Source organism: Amborella trichopoda, chromosome 10 (genome assembly GCF_054954075.1).
Source record: "Amborella trichopoda isolate Santa Cruz 75 chromosome 10, AtrichopodaSantaCruz75HAP2 v2.0, whole genome shotgun sequence".
NCBI lineage: Eukaryota > Viridiplantae > Streptophyta > Magnoliopsida > Amborellales > Amborellaceae > Amborella > Amborella trichopoda.
Genome location: NC_142345.1, coordinates 45,188,718 through 45,213,432, shown reverse-complemented (window position 1 = coordinate 45,213,432; position 24,715 = coordinate 45,188,718). Strand labels below are relative to the sequence as shown.

The window sequence follows — 24,715 nt, the reverse complement described above, 5'->3', positions numbered from 1 at the left end:
AATTGGGTAGAAATAGGAAAAATAAGAGAGGAAAAAATTACTTCATACGAATTGCCTAGATTCGAGAGGAAAAATTTACCATCTACAGATTTGATTTTGATCCAACGGTCCAATCCAAGCCCCAACACTTGTGGCGGGTTTTTTGTCCTACCTAGTTAAATTTTGTGCTGCTTTTCTTTATTTTATCTTATTTTAACAAAAATATTTATTCAAGTATTCCCTGTATATCTACCATTATTCAATATTTAACAAGTTTTTAAGGCTTTTTTGCGAGATTCCAGTTGTTTGGCAGGAAGCGATGATGTCAACTAACATAATTTGCTTGCCCTTTAATCTTTCTCATTTTCTGTACAGAGAGTAAATCTTAATTTGTATTCGGATCAAAGTTGGGAGAATCCCTAATTTTTCCTATCGATTCTTGCTTACATTAGGACAAAATGACACTTCTGAGTGGTATATCCCCAAGCAGGGTCCAAAAATGTAATACAGCCGTGAATAATGGTGTGCCATGACCACCCACTTAGGCGCATCTATAGGGGAAATTTTTTTCTTCCATAAAAAGAGAGACTCAAAATGGGGCTTATGTGAATGCCCAATTATCTTTCCCAAAAAAGAGGATTAGTCTATGGTTGAGAATGTACCCTGTTTGAATTTGAAACTCAAATTTGGGATTCTATTCGGATTTAGATATGGATCCGAAATTAGATCCAAAATGTAGATCTGAATAGTAATTCGGATCGGATCTAGGTACATGTGGATCTGATCTGTATCTGACCCAATTTTTAAAATAGTATATATATATATATGGGATAATCTAAACTTCACATAACCCTAGACAAACCCTATATGGAAGATACTACAAAACGCCTATAGGCAAAAATGAACAGTGATTTCGCCTACCTTTATCACCATCCAAGGTTCCTCGCACGGTCACGATTGTCCAGTAGTGTTTTATTTTTCAACTACAAATAGGAATGTTCTAAAATTTGAAGCGTGTGTGTTCATAACAAATAGGCGAACATACGAAAAATATCAAAAAAATATTTTACATGAAATAAATTGACCAAAATACCCTCAAAACATTTCAATATTATTTTATCAATATTTTTTCACGAATTATTATTTTTATACTTTTATTAAGTGCGCCTCACTAAGATGTACATACGCTCCAAATTTCAAATCATTTTGATATGTATAAAAAAAATGAAAAATGAAACAGTATAAGACAATCGTGACGGTGCGATGAACTTTTGGATGGTGATGAAGGTAGACGAAATCACTGTTCATTTTTACCTATACGTGTTGGGAAGACTTTATATATATATATATATATATATAGTGTTATATATAGTTATATATTTATTAGTTTATATATATAATATCTATAATTTTTTAAACTTTCAGATGACCTAATCCGGTACCCATGTATAGTTTTTAGATCCGGATCAAATCCATATCTCATGTATAGTTTTTGGATCCAAATCCAAAGATTTTGGATCTAATCGAATCCAAATCCAGATTGCATGTATAATTTCAGATCCAGATTAAGATCTGCGTGGATCTGGACCCGATCCAAAAAATAGAATCACCCTCCAAGTAATATAAACTTTTCCCATGTAGACATACACCTCATCTTCTTTGCAAATGGGGTTTGTGGGGAATGTTCTATCAACTTTGATACCCTGCAAAGGTGCAACAAGAGTGGTTTATAAAAGACAATGTATTTATATATTATACAAGGAAAATTGTTTCATGTTTCATGCATCAAGGGATGAATTTCTACATTTGTATCCCCCGAGGTATAAAACAAAAGTGCTTCATCTAAAAACAATTGAAACTAACAGTCCAAATATTTTTTCAAAAAATTACTACTTATAATTTTCAAATTTTATTTGTTTTTTCATATTCATGTTCTTCATGTTAGATATTTTCAAATTTTATTTGTTTTTTCATATTCATGTTCTTCATGTTAGATATTACGTGTCTTTAAAAATCAAGTCGGACAATCCATCTCAAAATAGATTTTTAAGATGGGACTCATTTCTACATGGACACATAGAAACCATGTCCTATGTACAATTGGCCACAAGTATCTTCATTTCCTTTACACATGAAGCGACTATGGGGCAACGGTCGCTCTTTCAAAGTTATCTACCAATGCCTAACAATCAGGTGGAGGCTTAGATTTAGGAAGGAGAGCAAATCTCCATACAATTGAAAACCAATATTAGTATCAGCTTTGGTGCGTGGTCTATCATTATAAAGAAGATAAAGAGAACTTCATACAGGTGTGAACACCCATATGATTTGATCTTCCCAGCTGCATCGATTTATAGTCATACACTAAAGGCACTGTAGGGGTTCACATTCTTTGTAACAAACCGATCATAAACCTTTCAGGCCCCGCAAATAATTGATCATGCATTCCATCTCCAATAGCCATTTTTGCAATAATGGAAATCGAATTTGATATATATATATATAGATGTTACTAATGTCAATTGCCAACCACTCGAACCAAAACACGATTCCTAAATCCCACAATGACAGCAGAACCACAGCCAGTTGTAATTTCACTCACTGTGGTTAATGGGCTTGAAACTTTTGTGAATAGAAGAGAATTTCACTTCCAAAGTATTTTAGCTGGTCATCAACAAAGCCCAAATAGAACCCATTAGCAAAACTGACAACCATAAAAATGATAATCAGACCAAAATTAATTACATCCCATGCTCTGAAAAAGAAAGAATTAGAATTTACTTCCTGAGGTTGATGAAGATCTATACACACTATAAAAAGATCAAAAGGACAGCTCTCTCTCTCTCTCTCTCTCTCTCTCTCTCTCTCCATCCTTATTCCAGAAATTTTGATTTTCTTTTCACTAACCCCTCTCAACTTCACTGACCCATCTCAACATTAGCTTCTATGGACCACCTGCTCATGATGCCATTTTTCCAGTGTAATGATGAAATTGTCCAAAAGATGGCCAGAAAGTCGCTGATAATTTTGAGATCACATGTCCAATAATCTTAAGATCGCATCCTTCTTTGCCTTCAAAAATCTGTTCTTCACCTGAAACAAAATGTCCCCTGCGATGCAAAAGTGAAAGGGGCAAGGGCAATAAGCCAGATGCTTGTGCTCAAAGATAAAGAAAATATCCAAATGTTCATTTCTAAAGAAAACTAAAAGAATTCCATTTTTCAAATTGACAATTTCAGCAATAGTTAAGAATATAAACTATGGGAAAGTGAGGGGACAGAGTCGGTTGAATTTTTTTAACAGGCACTGAAAGGTTTGGAGGCTAACTGCCCGTCCCCAACTCTTCAAGCATAACAAATATAAGGGAAATATCAAATCACACCTAAGAGTTGAACTACTAAATATCTCATTCAGGTTCTTTTGATCTAGTTTCAAATAGCTCATCATTCTTAGATAAAAATTCAACTAGCTCATCCAAACCACATATCCTCATGGGGTCATATCAATCCGAAATGAGAATTGTTGGCAAATGACAATAGTAAGTTTTTCTCATCAGAGAAAAAGTAATAACAGATGACCATCTTCTCATCATTTTTAGCTAGTCATCAACAAAGCCCAAATAGAATTGTGGTGCACTCCCTGATGTTGTAGGGGTTCGGAGGCAGGGCGGTTGGTGTTAGAAATCTCAGCTATTCAGATTATGGACAGTTGCTTTTTGGATACTGGTGGGATTTCCATTAGACTCTTGACAATTGAGAATTCTTTTTTTGAAGTAGGTTCTGACAATGATGATGATTCTTTTGACGTAGGGAAAGTATAATAATCTAGAGAATCAACATTCAAACTCAACAACTCCGAGTCTCACCCGAGTTGCTCAGGCTTGGCAGCAGGCTTCCAAGTCCAAAAGCAAAGCCATGGAACCAGTCAAGTCTCAGCAGTTCCAATGTTTTATTATTAATCTTTTAGGACTCGGGTGTTCCCCCAAAAGAGATGGACAACTTCAAGTTTTTTGATGGCTCAGGAAACTAACAAGTTCCTTCCCGAGTCCTTGTTTTAACCACTGATATGATCATGGAAAAGCTTTGGTCATAGGCCTTGTCAGCATCCAATCAATTGGTGGATGGCCATGAAGAGAATGGGATCCCACTCCGGTCATGCCATGTTTTTCATGGGTCCCACACTCTCTCCATCCGTGTCCAAACCATTTGATAGCAACAACATACATGACCACAGCTTTCTATGAACACATAGATCATTGTATACTTTCAATTCCCATTTCGCCCCTATCTTTCAAATTCAACAAAATACCTTCAACCGAATGTCTTAAGAAAGCAATAGGATTTTCATTTACCCTACTAACTCTGGAATGTTCCAGGCTCTCTAGGGATTGTGCAAGCTCCACCTGCTTTAGCATTGTGGCATGCAACACCTGTATACATAAACAATCAAAACAAATATGAATATATGCGTTAAGAACTTTAATAAACAATCCTGTTTTTTAAGTATAATGAAGGCCCCAGATTTGCCATGCATTGTCAATCGATGCATCCAGACCCTTATTTGAAAGGTTAAAGCAGTTTCCCAACACTAGCACTATCAGTTAAAAAGCGGTGGAGTTTTGATAATAGGCTTGTGCAATTATCACAGAGCGTGTGTGTGCAATAGATATTATCCTATCTCATATAAAAAGACAGGGCACTTCAGCCCCATAAAGATGTATACATATATATATATACATGAAAAGTAGTCTAAGAGTCAGGGGACGCATTTCTACATTTGTGTCCCCCGAGGTATCAAACATCCCTCCTAAGAGACTAAAATCTAATAGTTCAAAAAAAATTTGAAAAAAATTATCTTTTTAGCGTTTGAATTTTTTTGTTTTTTATATATTAATAATCTACATATTAGAGACTATATATATAGAAAAACTTAGGTCCAAATTCCATCAAAAAAATAGATCAAAAAGGGGGGCAGCATATCTACATGTGTGTCCTAGGACTCATGGAAACCTTGTCCCCACACACACACATGTACATGTATATAAAACGAGAGGAGATCCCCCTTTGTTATTGTAACACAAGTCTTTTTCTATTCCTCGTTTATCCTTTTTGTTTGTTATTAATTTTTAGTTTATCCTTATCATTTATTAATTAATATCATTATTATTCCAATAAGATGATGTACATGTGTTAATGAGCATTACCCTTTCCCATGTAACTTATTATTTCTCATAGTATCATTTATTACAATATAGTTATTTGTTATTATTTATGGTTTTTCACTTGTAAAGCATTTATAATAAACATTTATTCTCCCTCCCTCCCTCTCTCTCTCCATGCATGCCCCATCTCTTCCCCCTAACGAATTCTCTCTTTCTCTCACTCTTTCTCTCTCTCTCTTAAATGACTCAAGTTTTTGGATTTTTCTTCTTATATAGAACAGTTATTTATTATAAAGACGTTAGTTATAATTTCATAAGAAATAAAAAATATCATTATGAAGCACTATTTAAATTTTAACTTAATTTTACTAATCCAGTCTAATATTATAGTGATAGTCATATAAATTGGCATACAATTATTCTATCTTTTACAATGTAATACATCGATAATTGTTTAAACTAACTACTTCATTATAATAACTAATCGTAATAGTAATTGTTATAATGTTCAAAATCATGACAGATATAGATGCAATTAATTATACCAAATATATAATTGAAATTTGCATATAACTATTCTATTTTTTACAATGTAGTTCATCGATAATTGTTTAAACTAACTACTTCATTATAATAACTAATAGTAATAGTAATTGTTATAATGTTCAAAATCGTGAGATATAGATGCAATTAATTATACCAAATATATAATTGAAATAAATTACAAAACTAATTAGAATCCTAATTAAATATTTTACATATCTCATAATCATATAAGTGAATTCTATAATTATTTATTATAGTAAACAAATTCTAATCTTCTCTATAGAATTTATTACTTTAATTGAATTATGATCATAATATTATCATCTCTAGGTTTTATCAAAAAAAATATTATCTCTAAGTTACTTAGATGTCAATTTTTACATATTGTTTAATATTCAATTGCATAGTATAAAGAGAAAGGCATATATATCCCTGTGATTTTTTTTGAGATGTATACCAACATTATTATTAGTTTTAATTGCAGTAGATATCTAATTATTATAGGTTATTTGTTAATAAATAGTGTGACATGTTTTTTTTGTATTTTTATTTTTTCTAATTTTTCAAAATAGTATTTTAATTTTTCAAAATAGTATTTACTCATATTTGTTTGCTAATATTATTTTAAAACAATTTCAAGTATTTTAAAAATAATATAATTAAAAATAAGAAAACAGATATAGTAAAAAATTAATAAATCAAAAATACAAAAAATAAATAAATAATTCATTCTTGGTTTTTCTTTTTTGTATGTTTAGTTTCTCCAATTTTTAAAATAATACTTATTTATAACTAAATAATGTATTTACCAATATAAGTAAAAATATTTTATATCAGTGAATGATATAATTGAATATGTACAAAGAGGTCAAGGGTGAGGTTTATATAAGGTGTCAACTTTGTACTCTTGAAGTAAAGTGTACCTCAAAACTATGCTGAAAATACAGTTTTGGTGCCTCAAAGCCTTGCGATCATAAGAATATGAATATTTATCGTTGCCCCTAATTATGAAATTTAAAATTCCAGAAATGGTGGTGATCAAGAAGATCTATAAGCACTTAAAAATATTGAAAATGGACAGTCCATATAATATGTTAGAAAATGAACTAGTTTAAGGACTAGACATCCCTTTTTTTTCATGTTTATGAATCTTGAGGTCGAGATGATGGATTTGAGGTTGGTTTTTCACCATAAGAACAACATTCTCTAGTGGTTTTTTAGGTGCACCTTACTTGTACAGTATAAGGTTGACAATTGATATAACTTTTTCCAATGGAAAACCAGGATAGTAATTCACAGTAAATGCAAATTAGATATGTAAATAATGGAATTGGAATTATATTTTCAAAAAAATCATTACCTCAAAATGAAAGTCAAAAGTAGAATTATAATCACATTTTGAAGTTTATATGATATGTTTTTGCATTTTTATTTTTCTAATTGGAATTATATTTTAATTACATCAAAATGTAAGTCGTAAGTAGAATCACATTTTGAAGTTTATATTATATGTTTTTGCATTTTTATTTTCTAATTCTCTAGAACAATATTTACTTATAAGTGAATAAGAAAGTTATTAATATTGATTAATAATAAGTTTAGAGTCGGTTAGAAAATAATATAATTAAAATAAAATAAAAATAGTATCTAATAGAAGCCGATATGTGAAGATGGATCCAACAAATTCTCTCTTTCTATTACTATCTGTAATCGAATATGCCAATTTAAAATTAAAAATTTCTTTTCGTGATCAATATTTAGGACATGTGCAACGCACATGCATATCACTAGTGTGTATGTATATTATATATAATATATATATATACTAGCATATTGCATCTCATAAGAATCCAAACATAAACTTGCCCTCAAGAGCATTAATACACCTCTGGGGAAGTCGTCATGCCACACATCCAAGATTCCCACCAATTGGGCCAACACGGATGTGGTTTGAGTGTGCAAGCATCTATGTTTCAAGGAAAGGAAACACAGAATAGTAGAGTAAGAAAACTGAGGACTGACCTTTTTCGTCTTCTCAAGGTCATGTTCAATGCCCTTAATTCGGTCCAAAGACTCCATGAGCATAGTCTCCTTCTCCTTTGGGATCCCTACTGCCTTAGAACTCAATTCACTAAGCATTGCCTCAAGCATCTGAAGACGCTCGAGGCAAGGAAGCACTTTCACTTCCTCAACATCTCTCTCTTTATTCTTATCCCTATGCTCGCAATTGGGTGGTGAAGACACGTCAGAAACACGGGCACTCTCTCTCCTTGAAAACTTATGAAAGAGAATTCGGAAAACTGCAAATATTCTGAGCAAGAGTGCCATCAACTCCTCCGCAACACGTGGAAGTAACCTCACCACCCCATTCTTAGGGTTGATGGAATTAATGACTGGAGTGCCTGGAGCCAGGAGAAGGGCGTAATTAGGCAGAATTTGTATTGCTCTCTCTCTCTCTCTCTCTCTCTCTCTCTCTCTCTCTATATATATATATATATATATATATATATATATATATATGGCGTGTACACACACAATTGCACACGCACACAGGAAAGATTTTATGGTCCATCTTATCATAAATAAAAGCAACAATGATAAGTGTTGCCATCGTCCATTGAATTCATGGATAGGAGGTCTCTCTCTCTCTCTGGTCTGTACAAACACAATTGGACATGGACACTGTACACACACCATTGCACACAGACAAACATCGGAAAGAATTTATGGTCCATCTTATCATAAATAAAAGCAATGAGGAAAGTGCTACCGTCGGCCATTGAATTCATGGATTGGAGGAAGAGAGAACAGAAGCTACCACTGGATCATGCCATGTTATGGTGGCTCCCACTCTCTCTCAATTGATGTCCATTGTTTGATTGGATGGTGATAAGACTTATGACCACAGCTTTTTTTTATACATTGGGGGGGGGGGTGCGAGAGAGAGAGAGATGAATGATAGGTTAGGCATGAGCTTTAGGGCTATTGAAAATTATAAAGCTTTAAGGCTATTGACAATTATAAAGAACAGCAAAGTAAAATCAATACCCTCTACAGTCGTGGTTTTGCACTTGCGCCGCCGCACATCTTCTCTGCAAAGAGGTGGTGATACAGTGGGTTCCACTCTTATTGGATTGCAGTCCACAGTTTTATCAACAACAGCAAAGTGGTCATTGCAGCTATGGTAGGAAGCTGAATCCGTGGTCCTCACTTGTGTAAACTGTACATGAGAGAGAGTTCAGGAAAGAATTGAGCTCAATACACATAGAGAGCAGCATTAAAAAAAATGAATCCTACTAAAAAATAGCATAGTTAGTACTTGAGAGTGGGTAGGTGCACATGCATGGCTCAACAGGGGGGGGGGAGGGGGGAGGGGGGAGAGAGAGAGAGAGAGAGAGAGAGAGAGAGAGAGAGAGAGTACATCAGGAATGACTAGGGAAGTCCATAGAATAATTGCATTGGATGAACTCTGCATGCGTGTGTGTGTGCACAATTCTATTTCAAGTTAAAAAAGCCAATTTGAGTATTCAACCCACCTTGGGGAACATCTTCTCCAGAGAGGACCAAAATATGAGACATTTTCATAATATAAAAGTAATTCGAATGTAACCACATTGTGCTATGATTCAATTGAAAACATGACTCACATTACTAGTTTATAGAACTAGTTGCTAGAAACACTGATTTCAATGCTTTACACTAATATAGGTTGCCGATGAATTTTTGGACTACTCATATCTGAAGCAAGCTCTTTCTTCTTCTTTTTTTTTTTTTCCATCAAAGCAGAACTGAGGAGAAACTCACTTCTTCATGAACCGGAGCCAAACGTGTAAACCCCGAGCCCCTATGTCCAGTAGGAGAACCGAGATCATCTACATCTGATCCTGACTCAGCAGTGGATGTATCACTATTTCTACCCTGACAATAATGAAAAGATAACATCTAATAAACATCTATCCTTCTCTCAATCTACACAAGTGTACTGAACGCATTTTACCAAACAAAACAGAATAATATCAAGGTAAATGAGTGGACACATTTATTATGTATCTGTAATATAAGCAATTAAAAAGAGTGCCATATGTAACATTAGAAGATATCCAAAAGGATATCATCCAATAATTTCAGAAAAAAGGTAAAGAAAATCACAGATGGTGAAGTAACAAAGAAATCAACGGAATGACGAAAATCTCACGAATATTAAGAACTAACCCTCAGACATCGCAGTCTCATGTGGGACTCAATTCTCTGTTCTCCATCTGCTATTCTTCCAAATGTTTCAGCTACAAGCTGCAGAGGAAGATGTCAAATATCTTTTTCTAAGTCAAGGCTACAGATACTTTGTCCGAAGCATTCAGATAAAGGCCAGACAGGACTCAAAAACCATGTTAAAGGAAAAAAAAAGGTAGAAGAAAAAGATTTTCCAAAGAAACCAGAAGCATTACATTGAGTGTATTTCTAACTATGATTTTGATTATGGATTGAAGAAACACAGAAAAAATCAGATATTATCATGCAGAATCGAAAAATTTAAAGCCACCATTGGCTCTATGATAGAGTAATTGTGTGCCATATGGTATTAATGTGCCAAGAAATGTTACTCATTAAAACTTAATAAGAGTATTTCTAACCGTTAAATGAACAGACAGACTTCCTACTTTCATAATCTCAGGATCTTTCCATGGCCCTTTATCAGATCGGAGACACCCTCCTTCAATGGAACATGTACATGAACCACCCAAAAAATCTGGCAGTTGGCTGAAAAAATTCAAGAAAGTATAAGTCCAAAGAGAATACAGTACTCCTATATAGGATGCCAGTATAGAAATATAGTATACCAACTCAAGAAAGAAGAAAGAACTCACACACCTTGAATCAATGACTTCAAGTAGTTTATTCTGGAATTTAGTTCCCAATACCTGAAAAACCATATTCTGATGGTTACCAGAAGCTTTCATATTAAGACCGTGTTTGTTTTAGTAGAACTTCTGGGTAGTGGGAGACAAGTTCCATCAAAACAACTCCCTTGTTTGTTACAGGCCCATGGAAGCTGCAAGATGCAAGCATGGCATTCCACGGGTCCTATTGGAAAAGCATGGAAGGGGCAGCTTCCATATTTTGTACAAGAGGGGGCTTTGGCAGCCCCCCTCTTCCACAATCAAACACACCCTAGAAGACAGGAAATGGGATAACAAACAAAGTACCAGGGATATGGATAACCCTCTTACATGTATCTTTGCAGTAGTTTTTGGGTCAAGGAAACCCTTTACAAAGTTCCATACCATTTTGAAGCCTGGACCAGCATTTACAACGAACATCTGATGCAAGGTCTGCAGGAAATACACCAAAATGAATGCATTTCTTCTTTTGAAGGTCCAAAGTTAGTGAAAACATTACATGCAAAAGCCAATCTTTGTGCCATGTGGATCTCAGTAAAAAAAGTTGAATACCTCAGGGTAATAATCACCATCAATCTTCTGCATGTGCATTAGAAGGTCTCTAGGAGTCTTGCCAAAATTCTTCCAACCCTACATAAATTACTTAGAAAGTCAGCACCAAAAGCAGGTTTGCCATATTTAGGAGATGCAAATGAACTTCAGAGAAGATAACAATTGCATATTAACTCATTGTGGAATTGAAATGTTATCTTTACATCAATGGATGCAAACATGACATTTTAAAGGTGCAGATGGAAATATCATTATCAACGTACCACCCCATGCACATCCAATATCGTTGTTGTGGAGGCAATGCGCCTTTTGGCTGCAATTGAACAAGCCGGAAATTTCTCAATCAGAGCCCTCTCAAACTCCTGGACATGATATTTTAGGAATTTTTCCATAGTAGTGATATCCATGAGCTTGTTAGGTTCAACTTTGCCGAGCCTCTCAATGTAAACTGGTCTTCCTTCTCTATCGACTCCATGATAGCCATGGGGGTAATGTTGCCGAACTTCTTCAAGTTCTTCATATACAAAGTCCTGTAACCAGATCGAAAGCTAAGGATTCAGCAGAAAATTAAGAAGGCAATGAAGACAAAACCGATAAAAGAGATCTAAACATGGTCTACATGGTGAAGGAACATTCCAGTGAAGGAACAGAGCTGAACAATCATGAGCAAGAGTTACTTAAGTCAGCAAACTCTAGCACCATAACAAAAAGGAACATCAAAAAGTACCAAGACTTTGAAGGAGCATACAGTAAAGGAACAGTAACAGAATAATTCTATTAAATACTTAATTCTACATTATCAAGGACCATCAACTAAATCTGAAGAAATGTAAGAGAACCATCCAGACGAGTATGCGAAAGATGAAATGGCAACATACAGAGTCAACCAAGTAAAACATAATGTTGCGTTTGTCATCACATGATGGGCTTTAGGATGTTTATAATTTGGGAAAACATAGGAATACAACCTAAAGCAAGTTTTCCAATGGCCAAGTTCAATGGGCAAAAAAATCATGAAATTATGTATTACAGTTGCATCAGTGAAAGCTTTTCATAGCACTTTGTTTCACGATTATTTAGTTCTAGAGAAAATGATAGCCAATATTGGAGAGAACAAGACAATTTTAGTTAGAGAAAAGCACAACATGGGCAGTCCCACGTTGTCTGAAAGATCTTGGAGAGACTTTGCTGGTTCTTTTGAAGTATCACTTCTCTCCGAGAAACAACTTCGTCAATATATAACAGTCGAACCAAACGATGAATTTAGCTTGAGACAAAACAATTCAAGCACCACCACTAAGTGTTTCATCTATCAGTGTTATCTCAAGTGGAAGGGAGAGGGTTTCATCTATCAGGGGCGAGGGAGGGAGGTAGAGGGTTTTTTTTTTTTTTGCCTTTTTGTTGAGGGGTGGGGGGGGTGGCTGAGAGAGTTTAATAGTAGCCCTACTTTGCAGAGGACATCATCTACAACGGCACTCTGTTGTCTATATGAAAGATGATTTTTATAGCAGCCCCAATTTGTTGAGAATGTTGTCTATTAGGGCTCCATTATCATATCTAATATGACTCAATGAAGCATTTTTTAAGATTATATCTATTAGGACACTACTATCTCTATGAGTTATTTATATGATTGTGGTAACTATACGTGTTTTGATTACGACTCTATGAAACATTTATGTAAGTGTGGAGAGCATGCACCTTGGACAACACATGCCACAAATTATAATATAGCATAAATTTTTATTATCAATGCATACACTATGAATAATATAAGCCACAACATATCAATGTGAGTTCAAAAAAGCTTGCGCTTAATGGTATCAAAAGATATTCTGACATAAGGCAAAAAATCAGTCGATGTGCTGAACAAGACTGGGTTCTCGGCACTTTCCTTGAGCTCATAGGATTCCCTTTGTCTCCCATGAGATACCATAATATCACCACCATTATAGTAATGAGCTTTAAGTACCATTTAACCACCAAAACAGGTCAGTTATCCAAAAAGAAATGAACAATGAGAAGATATAAACTAAACCATATCAGAAGAAGTTAAATGAAGCTAGTTACTAGATCACAACAAGTTCCATAGAGTACTGAATTAAAATCAAACCATTACGAAAATATGATGTATGAGACGGGCACAACTTGAATTGAAATAAGCATTTAATAACCGAGGTATATGATGTTTTGTATCAAATCAAACTAAAAGTTTTGCATGCTGAATTGCTCCTCTTAAAAATTAAATTGCTCTTTCATAGCAAAAAGAAAAATACAATAATAACTTCTACAATGTTCATCAGTCACCTCAAGGATGGTGTCTATCCCATTTTTTTCTCTCCATTTAATCATCTCCACCCACATTTTTGTTGCTTCTTCTATGTCAAACTTCCTTGCTTTCAAAAACCTACACCAGTTAGTAGCTTTTGTCAGAAATGATATTATAGCAAAGAAGGGCAAGTACATACAATGGAGAAGACAAAAATAAGAACCTAAAAAATTAGCATTAAAAGACGATTCATCAATCACAACCACAATCTCTGTAATTTCTTACAGTTTCATAGAAAACAAAATTCACATAATATTGTGACATCTGAATATCATGATCTTATGATAGAAATATCCCAATACTTACCATAATATCATTTTTTTCTTTTCTTTCATTTTCACATGTTAACAGGTACAGTTGGTAGGATTGGAACCCACAACGTCATGTCCTGGCTCTACTTACCACCCAAGCCCAAGCCCAAGCCCATTCCTATCATAATATCAATTTTGACTGATAATGTTTTATACGTGATAATGATACTTCAGATTACTGGGAAAAGGCTTTGATGATGATGAATGATACTTTAGATTGAATCTCTTCCCATGTAGATCAATCATCACAATAAGAAAGACAAATTTATTATTAGGGAAATTTACGTACGGACCGGGTTTTTTTACAGTTATAACGATATGGCCTGAAAATAGGTTGTTATTACCTGGAAGAATGCCTCCATGATTTTATTTTATTTTTTGCCAAGTTTGCCCCCCATCCGATGTTTTCGCTTTGTTTAATACTTTTTTTTCAATGAAAAGAGGGAGTAAACATAGGGGACAAAACCTGCACTATGAGCCGGCAATGCCGGTGATTTTGTGGTCTAACTCTTTATCCGTTTTTAGAGAGAGAGAGAGAGAGGAGTTTAGAGAGAAAGAGAGTTGGCAAGATGTTTGCAGGAATGGAAAAAAAGAGGCTTTGGCTGAAGGTGAAATTAATGGCTGAGAGAGAGAGCAAGAGAGAGAGAGAATGCTTATGCCCTAATTGGCAGGAGTTAAGTGGCACTTGGTCTTGAATGATGGGAGAGACGACCCTGCAGAGAATTGGAGCAAATGAGAGAGAGAGGCTTTTGGGTGGCTCTTTCGGCAAGAGCTCATCAATAATGTAGCAGAGTTTCCAGTGAGTAGCAGGAGGAATTGGTCCTGAATCTTGAGAGAAAGAAGCTTGCCAAAAAAACAGCAGGAATTGTTCCTAAATCTAGAGAGAGAGGCTTGCCAAAAAACAAAGCGCTGCCCCTTCACAACTTGAGTTCATGTTACAGATACATGATCTCGAGAGAGAGAGAGAGAGAAAGAGAGAAACTTAGAGGTGCTGGACCACCTATGTTCTCACTCTAACAGTCGTTATGCTCGCTCAGACTAAAGGAAGCCCATAACCATTAATTGCACCTTCAGCCAAAGCCTCCTTTTTCCATTCCTGCACACATCTTGCCAACTCTCTCTCTCTCTCTCTCTCTCTCTCTCTCTCTAAAACGGATAAAGAGTTAGACCACAGAATTACCGGCATTGCCGGCTCATATAGTGTAGGTTTTGTCCCCTATGTTTACTCCCTCTTTTCATTGAAAAAAAGTGATAAATAAAGCAATCCGATGGTTGAAACATCGGACCGGGGGCAAATTGGCAAAAAATAAAAAAAAATCAAGGAGGCATCCTTCCAGGTAATAACGGCCTATTTTCAGGCCATACCGTTATAATGGTAAAAAAAACCGGTCCGTACGTAAGTTTCCCTTATTATTACAAATCACACGAGACGGATCACAACAAAGTCTTATTTTCTACACTTGAAAGAGAATAACAAAGCATTGTTTCCATATGTTTGACTTTTTGTGTACTTTGTCACAGTTTAACTTATGTGGTGGGGGCAATTGTACATATTTCAAACTACAGATTAGGTCATAGACTACATACACAGAGCTATGTATTTTTGTCAGCTATATGCCAAGAATTGCAGGGAGAAGCAAAACAAAAAAAAAGAAAGAATTTCTGGGATATTTTGATGCCTAGCAGATAATTCAATAGAAACCTTACTTCAAGTTAAAACAAAATTCCAGTGGCAAACTTATGCTCAGAAAAATAAATTGAACAATACAAATATAATGTACAAAGTCATTAAATGATTTTTGCAAAATATAAAATGAACATAGGCAAATTTAAAGATCAATAAGTCAAGATACAAGGATGAAAGTGTTGTTCAGATTGCCAAAATAATCAAAAGCCTCAAAACAAGTTTTTAAAAAAAGAAAATATGAAGATAATAACCCGCAGAAAGAAAACATGAGAAGAACAAAAAAAAAATTATTTTTGCAAGATGGGGAAACATGACATTTTTTTTCTTTTAGAACATTAAACTAACCTCAATAATGTATGATAATCATCATGCCTGGGTGGAAGTAAATCTTCGAGAAGCAACACTTGGCGGAATGCATGAACTGCATGCTCCTCCTCTGCATCTCGTACATCTACAATTGCCACTGGAGGCCTACAATCAACTTTACGTTTCCCTCGTTTCTTGAGAGAGTGAGTGAACCTTGTCGAAGCATTTAATGCTTTCTTCCTGAATGTTCCCATTCTTGTTCTTCTTCTCTCGTCTTCAGAATTCTCCATATCCGATCTCCTCTCTTTCCTTTCCTCTTGAGCATGCAAGCAATCAAGGCCTAGAATCCAACAAGCCAAGAATATCATTCACAATGTGCATTGCTTCTTTTTACAGGACTGAGAGATTGTGCAAAAAAAGGGTCACCCGACTAGCCACCAAAAATCCTAATCCGGTGACTATATGCCAAGAATTGCAGGAGAAACCCAAAAAAAAAAAAAAAATCTCGGATATTTAGATGCCTAGCAGATTATTGATCCAACTTGGGCAATCTCATGTTTGCTTAAAATATATGCACAATTTGAAAAACATTCAGCTTCTAAAGATAAAGCACACAATGCATGTGTCACATGAAATATTAATCTCCATATAAACAAACCATTTTATATGTGCGAGTTACCTGACATTTCCCACACAATGCAATAAGCAATATGTGGGCTTCAGAGATCAAGCTCAGGTGAATGAATGATAACCATTTTCTTTGATCCACATCAGTAGGTTATCTTCAGTGATCTACAAAAGCACTATCTGTCTTTCAATACATATAATGGAGACACTAAAAAATCAACATGTGAGACATGAGTCTTAAGCATGTACAAAGTTGCATGGACATGAATACAAAACAAAGATCACCAAATACTTACATACACAACAGAGAGAGCTTTCTAACAAGTACTAGCCTAATTGAATGTTTTCCAGAAATAGAAACCCAGATTTCCAAGTTCATTGTTCAGCTTAAAATCACCCTAACCTCCATGGGATATCTAACTAGACCGATTTTAATGACTTCTGGTATGTGAGTCCAGGTCAGCTTTATTGTTTTCCTTCTCCTTGAGAAATAACTACCAAATTCAAGAAATTGAAACTTGAAAATATATGATCCGATACAGGCATTCATCAAGAATCTAACCCTGCATCTTGTATACGATTTTGAACAACAAATTTAACACAAATTGGCATTCAAGTCCAACTTCTGTGAAAAATTCATTTCAGTTTAATTCTGGATTTAATAAGTGCATGAAATCCAGAAATTCTGTTTATTATGTCAAAACCGAAACTTGCAGCTACAAGATGAAATACAATTTAAACCCTGGTATACATTTAAAGTTCCGACTAAGTATGAAAGGTGGTAGAAGTATGACACAAATGACAGTGTGTTTTCTTTCATTGTACCCGAAATATACCAAAAAAATAAAAATATTAAATGGAAAAAAGCAAACCCCCAACTTCAGCAAATACTTTCACTGTTTCACCAATACAGAATCCAGTTTCTGATACTGTTGGTTGAATATCTAGATAACACTTACACACATTAGTTCCTTTTTGCAATAACATATCTGGAGGTTCAAACTCTAACTCTTTAAAAGTGAGGATAATTATATTACTCTGTCTGTCATCTGCCTAGGAGCTCAGGGAAGCAATGGATTTAACAATTTGGTAAAAGTCCAACTACCCCTGTTAAGCTAAAGTACAAGAAAATAGATGCCTAACTCAAAACCTTCTGCATTCTAATAAAGATCTCTCAGATCACAGGACTCCATAACCCTTAACACAGCAGAAGCATCAAAGTACTCTAGATTCAAAAGACAGATCAAGGTCCAGAAATATTGACAAAATTAAATGCATATACAGTTTAACTTCATAAATTGGTTTGCTGAAAATATTAAAAAATGAAAATACCCATCTTAAACCGATCTCATTTAATACAGATCTGCAATAACTGGTGACTCAGCAAAGTTTTTCATTGATTTTAAAAAATAGAGACCAAATCTGTAAATTCTGTCTCCTTATATATAACAAACATATTCAAGAAAACAACATTTAATTTCCACAAATTACAACTTGTTCCCTATCTAAAACAATGATACTGGAGAGACAAAATTCTTTTAAATGTGATAAAAAGAAGAAAGTTCCATGATTTAGTGGATTCTGAGCTGACTTAAGGAAGAAAAAGAGAAGACCTGATAAAAGAAAATTTGCTGCTCTTGTCAAAAAAAAAACAAAATTGCCGTAAATCATAAAACATACTAACAAGAAATGGAGGCCCGCAACTCCTAATTCCTCTCAAACTGTGGTAATGATGACTAGAGAAGCCAAAAACTTTGTAATTTCGTAAAGATCCATAAAATTTCATGATTCGAAGGCAAAAGAAGCCATTAAAAACCAAACAACAGGAAATAAACCTCAAAAGATTCTCTTCCTTCACAATGTTCTTCCTTTGAAACCAAGAAACCATTAACAGATCCAGGAAAGCAAAATGCCACCACAAAACAACAAAAAAGCTCTCAAAATAAAGAAAAATAAGAGAAAAAACCTAAAATTACAGCTAAATGTTCAAGCACGGTGTCCATACCGGAAAAAACCGATCCAATTCAGGTAAGAATCCCTCAAAGCTCGTGACTTCTCAGCTTCTGCACCTTTTTCACGGACAAAGTAACAGTCCAAAATCAAGCTTTCTCTACGATTTTCTCCAATAATTTATAAAACAAAATTCACTAAAATTTATAGAGAGAAAGAAAGGGCTAGACGAGAGAGAAAAAGAATTAGGGTTTTGATAGTAATTCTAGCGCCTACAGGTGCCTGAAATTGGAAGGTGCGCATCTCTCTTCTTTCTCTCTCTAAAACCCCTCTGCTTTTTTCCTGCCTTCTCTCTCTTTCTAATGGCCGTTATATAGGTGTCCTTCCTTGTTTTTTCCTTTTGTATTAATTTTTTTTGTTTTATTGCTATTTATTAATAGTGAAAAAAAAAACGGCCCTTGCACTTGTCAGTGGAGTACTAATCGCCAACGATCTTTTGATCCTCGGTGAGTGTTATAACGGATTCAGCCCAAATTTCAGAGTTCTGAACGAAATTTGGGGGTTGGATTATATAAATTCGAGATTTTAGGCATACACGCTTTAGCCCCGGATTTTAGGCATAATATAACTTTAATCGTAAAGTCGGGAAATAAACTAAATTTCTGTAAAACAATTGGTTTTTTAAATTCAAAAAATTTAAAAGGAAAAGAAATATGTAGATAGGAAGCCAAATTTTGAAATCTAGACTTTCACAACTACTATAATGAAGATTCATACACTTGTTGTCGAGGTAATAATAGTTGTAACCTCTTTTCGTTTATCAATGAAAATCATTGTTAATTGTTCAAAAAGAATAAGATAATAGGAATTATTATCAAATTGAATCTCTTATTATAATTGAATAACAGTTTTCTTGATTTCTCATCTCTATTGATAATATTTGACAATATAGCATGTTTATTTGATCATAAGTAAGATTGGTTTTTTTTTTCATAATTATTATTCCTTGTTCAAATCGGATTTATTTGTAACACGCTTTTCAATATTTTTCATCATTTTGACGAAAATTGGAAATTGTTTTCATTATTAATAATTATTTTTATATTTTATTATTTTAAAAAAAAAAAACAATACCTTTAGACACAAATCAATTTTTTAATCTAAGTTAAATAATTTTTAATTTTATTTAGATATGTTTTGTATAATCATGATTTAAATATATTTTTTATTTTTATTTTTTTATACTTTTATTTTTTTAATATTTTATTTATCAGTCAGGATTTATCCGATGGTAGCAGTTGAACAAGCCGATTTACCAATTACTTGCACCGGTTTCCAAGGCCGGTTCAATTTTTTGAAGACTGATTTTGATAGAACAAAATGACCGCAGATGACAATAGAGGGGTTGATGTACAGGATAAGTCTAGAGAGAGAGAGTACATGGTCTAGAGAGAGAGAGTACATGGTCTAGAGAGATATTATTATATGTGATGTATAAAGGCGCCGTTTAGTTGTCGATTACTCTGGTAAATGGTTAAGGAGCTGTCTCTCTCACACTACATAAAGCCATGATGCCTTCGCATAAAAACAGGTAAAGGGAATAATTGGGAAAATGCGATGTTTTTATGCAAAATCACTACAATTAATTATTAATATATATTTAAATAATGGTGGGTACGCTCGTTATTGTCGGGTGTGGGTTATAACGAGGACTCAATCGTTTTCCTTCTCGATAACGACACATTTCCTACAACTAGAATGTCACTGGAGAAAACAAAACCCTCCCAAGATATCATCTTTTTGCTTGGTAATTGTAGTTGATTGCACCTTTTCCCAATAATAATAAAAAGTTTATCTGATGCACGCCATGAGCGGGGGAGATGGGAAATGTTTTAGTCACTATGCATAATTATTTTAAAATTTGCAATCTCGATCTTGAATCGCCTAATTTGGATAGTAAAGCCCCCTTTCTTTTTCTTTTCTTTTTTTTTCTTTTTTTTTTTAGCTTTTCTATTTTTTAATTAGATATCTCAGTGAATTGTAATCCATAAAACCCTCTTTGAGTTTTTTCTTTTTCTATTTTTGGGTTTTTTTGGATTTCCACTGTAGATCTGGATCGATGGTCCGACTGTTCGACACGGGGACTAGTGCGTGAACAATCGACCCCAACAAATCGGTTTTTATACATTGAACGTGTCTATGACTTTTGTCATATCAAACATCGAGCTCCAACTCGGCGCGGGTCTTTTGTTTATTTTCCCCAAGTGATTCTACAAATAAAAAAACAAAACAAATATAGAAAATCAAAAGACTCAAGTGAGTCCGAGGTGTTTTGGTCCAAAATTATTACAAATGTTTTTTGAAGGGCTATTTGGCATATGCCGACACATCAAGGATAAGCATATTTGTATGATGTTAGAAATTAATATAATATTTTATTTTCATATTAATTTAAATATCAACTTGAATGTCAACTTTTCCTTTTATTTAAATAGTGAATCCAAAGATCACATCTCCACTCCCAATATTTGAATTGGTGTTTAAATCAAACATTGAAACACACATCCTTGTATTTAACATATATTAGATTATCAAGAATAGCGATGGTGCATTCATTGCTGCTTTTTTCACCCTCTTTGGTATTGTATAAAATAGTTCTACAGAATTTTATGCTTTCAAAGTCGACATTGATCTGGCTCTTGAACTCGACTGTTTTCCACTGTAAATTGAAAGTGATCTATCATTGCTTATAAATATTATTCAATGGCAATGCAGAACTCCACGAGCACTGCATACAGTAGCAGCCAACTGAGGCCATAGACTCTCAAATCATAGGTGGACTATTTCTCACATCTATCATGAAGCCAACATGGTAGTAGATACACTTGTCAAGAAGATGATATCTTTCTTCTTTTTTTGTTGTAAGGGGAATATATTTCTTTGATGCTACAATTTGACGTTTTAGACCATCAGATTTCATTTATTTGTCTTTACTTAATGAATTGTCACAATTACCTTATTGTAGGGTTTTAACACTATAATTTGTATTTTCTTTATTTTTATTTAATAAAAAACGGATTGGGGGCATTTTCCCTTAGGAAGTAAATTTACGAAAATGAGGTATAAATGATATATAGAGGTAAAGACTTGAAGATACTAAATCCAACGTTCACATGAATAGAAAATGTGACGTTTAAGAGCATTGAACCCACATACTCAGGTCAAAGTGTACATATAATTTAAGAAGCAGCCCATGAGACTTCATTGAATGGAGTGTGAGAGAATGAGGAAGTCAATACCTTAGTGATGAAAAGTTGAACGCAACTATCAAGAAGCCATATTTCAAAGGAAAGGGAAGTTGACCAATGGGGTAACGTAGCATACTACACGTACTAAGTTGCTTGCATGCTACACAAAATATCCACCGTTCTTCTTCAATCACAGGAGGCACTTCTGATGAACAGTTATACGTTAGAGGGGACAATGAGAAATTGGAGAAAATGGATTGTTTACAGTAAGATAGTTTATCTTTATGACTGTCTTTTAAAAACCTATTCATATGGATCGATGCTGATATGAAAAATTGAGAGAAAATAACAATGAATGTGATTAAACACATAATAAACAACGCAAAAAGAAAAAACAAAGAAAAACAACAGAATTTATGTGATTTGTTGTTGATGTGATTACGTTATGGGTAAAAATGATCATTGGATTCACAATAACAGATCCCATAAAGCACAAGAAAAATGTCTCTTACACATAAAGACCGTATGTAAAGTAGCAAACTTCAACTGTCCCAAACAAGACATCCATGTGACCAAAATATTCCTAAAAGTCTAAATTTTCTTGGAGCCTGGGATGAGCATGCTATTGAAGAAAGTGGTGTACAAAACAAAAAGGTGAATTCAATAAAAATTATTTTTAAATTTTATGCTCAGGCAATAACACAACCCAACTAGCTAATTTCATATCTGACGGCTAAAAATGATTGTGACTTCTTAAACCAACAATCAACAATATTATAACATACATTTCAAAAAAAAAAAAAGGTGCATGGCATGAACTGACGTATTACTTGCATGAATTGGAATTAAAAGGTGGAGAGATACATTAAGATATTAAAAATGAGCAATGATCCAATGCAACGGTTGTATCATAATATAATGCAATGACGCTTTCTAGAAAACCTTGTGTGTGCTATTTATGTGACCCCAAATTTTGCACACACACTCACTTCATCTCAATAATCGATCCCCCCAAAAAAAAAGTTCAATTTGGACCATAGATATGGTCAAAATGAGTCCCCTTTAAAAGTGAATCTAGACCATTCATTTTGTGAATTTCAAGATCTTAGCTTTTATAAATCACCGCTTGTATGGGATACTACTAGATTACGACGATACCTACAAATCACCTCTATTTAGGTCACGGTATAGTTCCTTTACTGAGAGAGACATGAGGCTTCCGCATTGAGAGAAGTCAGCTTCCTTTGGAGATAAACATCCTCATCTCTGCCTCTTGCAAAATGAGAAGCCCGTTTTTTTGGTAGAGAAACGATTTACATTGAGATTTTGAGTAGCTATTCTTTTTAGTGAGAGAAAGTAGGTTCTCTTCTAGGTCAGTTGTTGAATAGAGATGGATGGACCTTTTAGTGAGAGAAAGTTTTTGTTGCTCTCAAGGTTCTTTTTTGGGTTAGTGGTAGTATAGAGACAGATGGACAAGTGATGTCGGTCGGAAAAACTAGTTGGATTTTGTTAAGCATTAGTGTTATAACTTTATGTCCCAAAATTTATGATGTGACTCTCACTAGTATGATATATTTCAATATTTCATACCATGGATGTAGTCATTTTAGGGTAAACTACATAAATCTTTGTGGTTGTTATGGTATGTGTTTTATGTTTTATTTCCCATATTATAGTTAACACTTTTCTCTATTTTGTCTCTAACAAGTTTAGTAAAAGATCCTAGGGAGATCCAACTTTTAAGATTCCTATTTTTGCATATAAGACCATCTACCTTTAAGGATAAAAAGTTAAAAGCATTCCAAATAATTAGATGTGAAACTAGATGGCTCGGGTGTAATTGACCTTGCTTGATATCTAAGAAATTTCACCAATTTTGTGCAAAGAAATGATACAATCCAATCATATAGTTTTCAAAAAAGTTTATATACAGCTAAGGCTCTAAACAATCAAATTCGATCCTACCTCAAAAATTTCACTAGAAGAGGTTGTTTTGATGCCCAAATTGATCATCTCGACATCAAGATGCATGGACATGAGAAAAAAATAGATTTCAAGTTTTGAAAATAGTGTATTTTGTAATACATTTTTGGACCATCAATTTTCAATATTTTATAGATAACTCAATCTACATTATTTTTGAAGTTTTAAAATTTATAAATAAAGATAAAAATATATTTTAAAGCTATCAAAAAGATTTTCAGCATTGAAACCACATTTGTCGACTCTATGTGAAGGTAAGCTCCAATTTAATTGTTTAGAGCCTAGGTTTTATACAAACCGCCCCCTATAGTTGTACATCTAGCTGCTAGATGTATTTGTTGTTAAAGGCAGTGCCATTAAAATAACTGCCTATATAAAATTTGAGTAATGGTTCTATAGGACCCTCTCCCACTCATGTGTGTAGAACCCCAAATGATCACCATTAAAGTTGACACGGATCTCTAGAAAAGTCATTATATGGGTGTGGGATTTGACTTTTCTATAGATCCGTGCCAAATTTAATGGTGATCTTTTGAGGTCCTACACACATGGGTGGGAGAGGGTCCTATAGGATCATTTCTCATAAAATTTCTACCATAAATAGGCTTGAGATTAGTGGAATCATTGGCATGTGATTCCCAATATATTAGAAGAGAAAAATAATGTATGTATTGCGGTTAAACCATCTCATGGGAATTGCAGGATCCCTTTAGAGAGAGAGGGGCAAGTGCTTTATGCACAGAGATGCATTGAACTTTTTGTAGAGAGAAATAATGTGATTGTGCCTCTTGCACAAATAGAAGCTGATTTCTTATAGAGATGCGATTTTTCTAAAGATTTTTAGTGTGAGATTCTAAGTTACTTTCAAGGTTATATTCATGGTTTCACAATAGAAATAAAATGGATAATCGGTGAACAAAGTTGGTCAAGAAAGCTAGTTTAAAAAAGTTGCTCAAACTCGGCATTGTCGAGGGTTAAGAAGTTTTTTTTTTTATCTTCATATCCTATTAATGTAGCTCTCTTTGATATAGTGGATTTAAATTTGTCATGCTTATAGATAATAATTATTTAAGATGAATTACATATATCTTGTATTCTTATTATGTGTATAATTGTACAGTTTTTGTACCCGTGTATG

The 24,715-nt window shown here is 34.1% G+C and overlaps 1 protein-coding gene across 8 annotated transcripts; it reads right to left on the bottom strand.

Moving 5' to 3' along the window:
- Positions 1 to 2,602: 2,602 nt before the first annotated feature.
- LOC18447424 (phosphatidylinositol/phosphatidylcholine transfer protein SFH13) lies at positions 2,603 to 18,690 on the bottom strand. Of its 8 annotated transcripts, none has more exons than XM_088849337.1 (15): positions 18,402 to 18,690; positions 16,449 to 16,561; positions 15,809 to 16,109; positions 13,444 to 13,543; positions 11,400 to 11,666; positions 11,137 to 11,214; positions 10,915 to 11,016; positions 10,556 to 10,605; positions 10,318 to 10,444; positions 9,899 to 9,976; positions 9,491 to 9,604; positions 8,735 to 8,906; positions 7,709 to 8,088; positions 4,288 to 4,408; positions 2,603 to 3,089 (listed from the first exon to the last, which is right to left on the bottom strand). In XM_088849337.1, the coding sequence occupies exons 2-15, from the start codon at positions 16,453 to 16,455 to the stop codon at positions 3,013 to 3,015; spliced, it is 1,974 nt and encodes a 657-aa protein (XP_088705463.1). In that variant the 5' UTR covers positions 16,456 to 16,561; positions 18,402 to 18,690; the 3' UTR covers positions 2,603 to 3,012. The 8 variants fall into 8 exon arrangements, with proteins under 8 accessions (XP_088705463.1, XP_088705465.1, XP_088705464.1 ...); XM_088849339.1 differs by having other exon boundaries at positions 4,331 to 4,408; XM_088849338.1 differs by having other exon boundaries at positions 10,345 to 10,444.
- Between the last annotated feature and the right edge of the window lie 6,025 nt (positions 18,691 to 24,715).

Excerpts from the sequence above, each read along its gene's own strand:
- LOC18447424 (XM_088849337.1), bottom strand. Across the intron at positions 9,977-10,317 it reads GTCTGTCTGTTCATTTAACG|CTTGTAGCTGAAACATTTGG; the intron begins GTTAGAAATACT and ends CTTCCTCTGCAG. Across the intron at positions 8,907-9,490 it reads TGGCTCCGGTTCATGAAGAA|TTTACACAAGTGAGGACCAC; the intron begins GTGAGTTTCTCC and ends TCTCATGTACAG.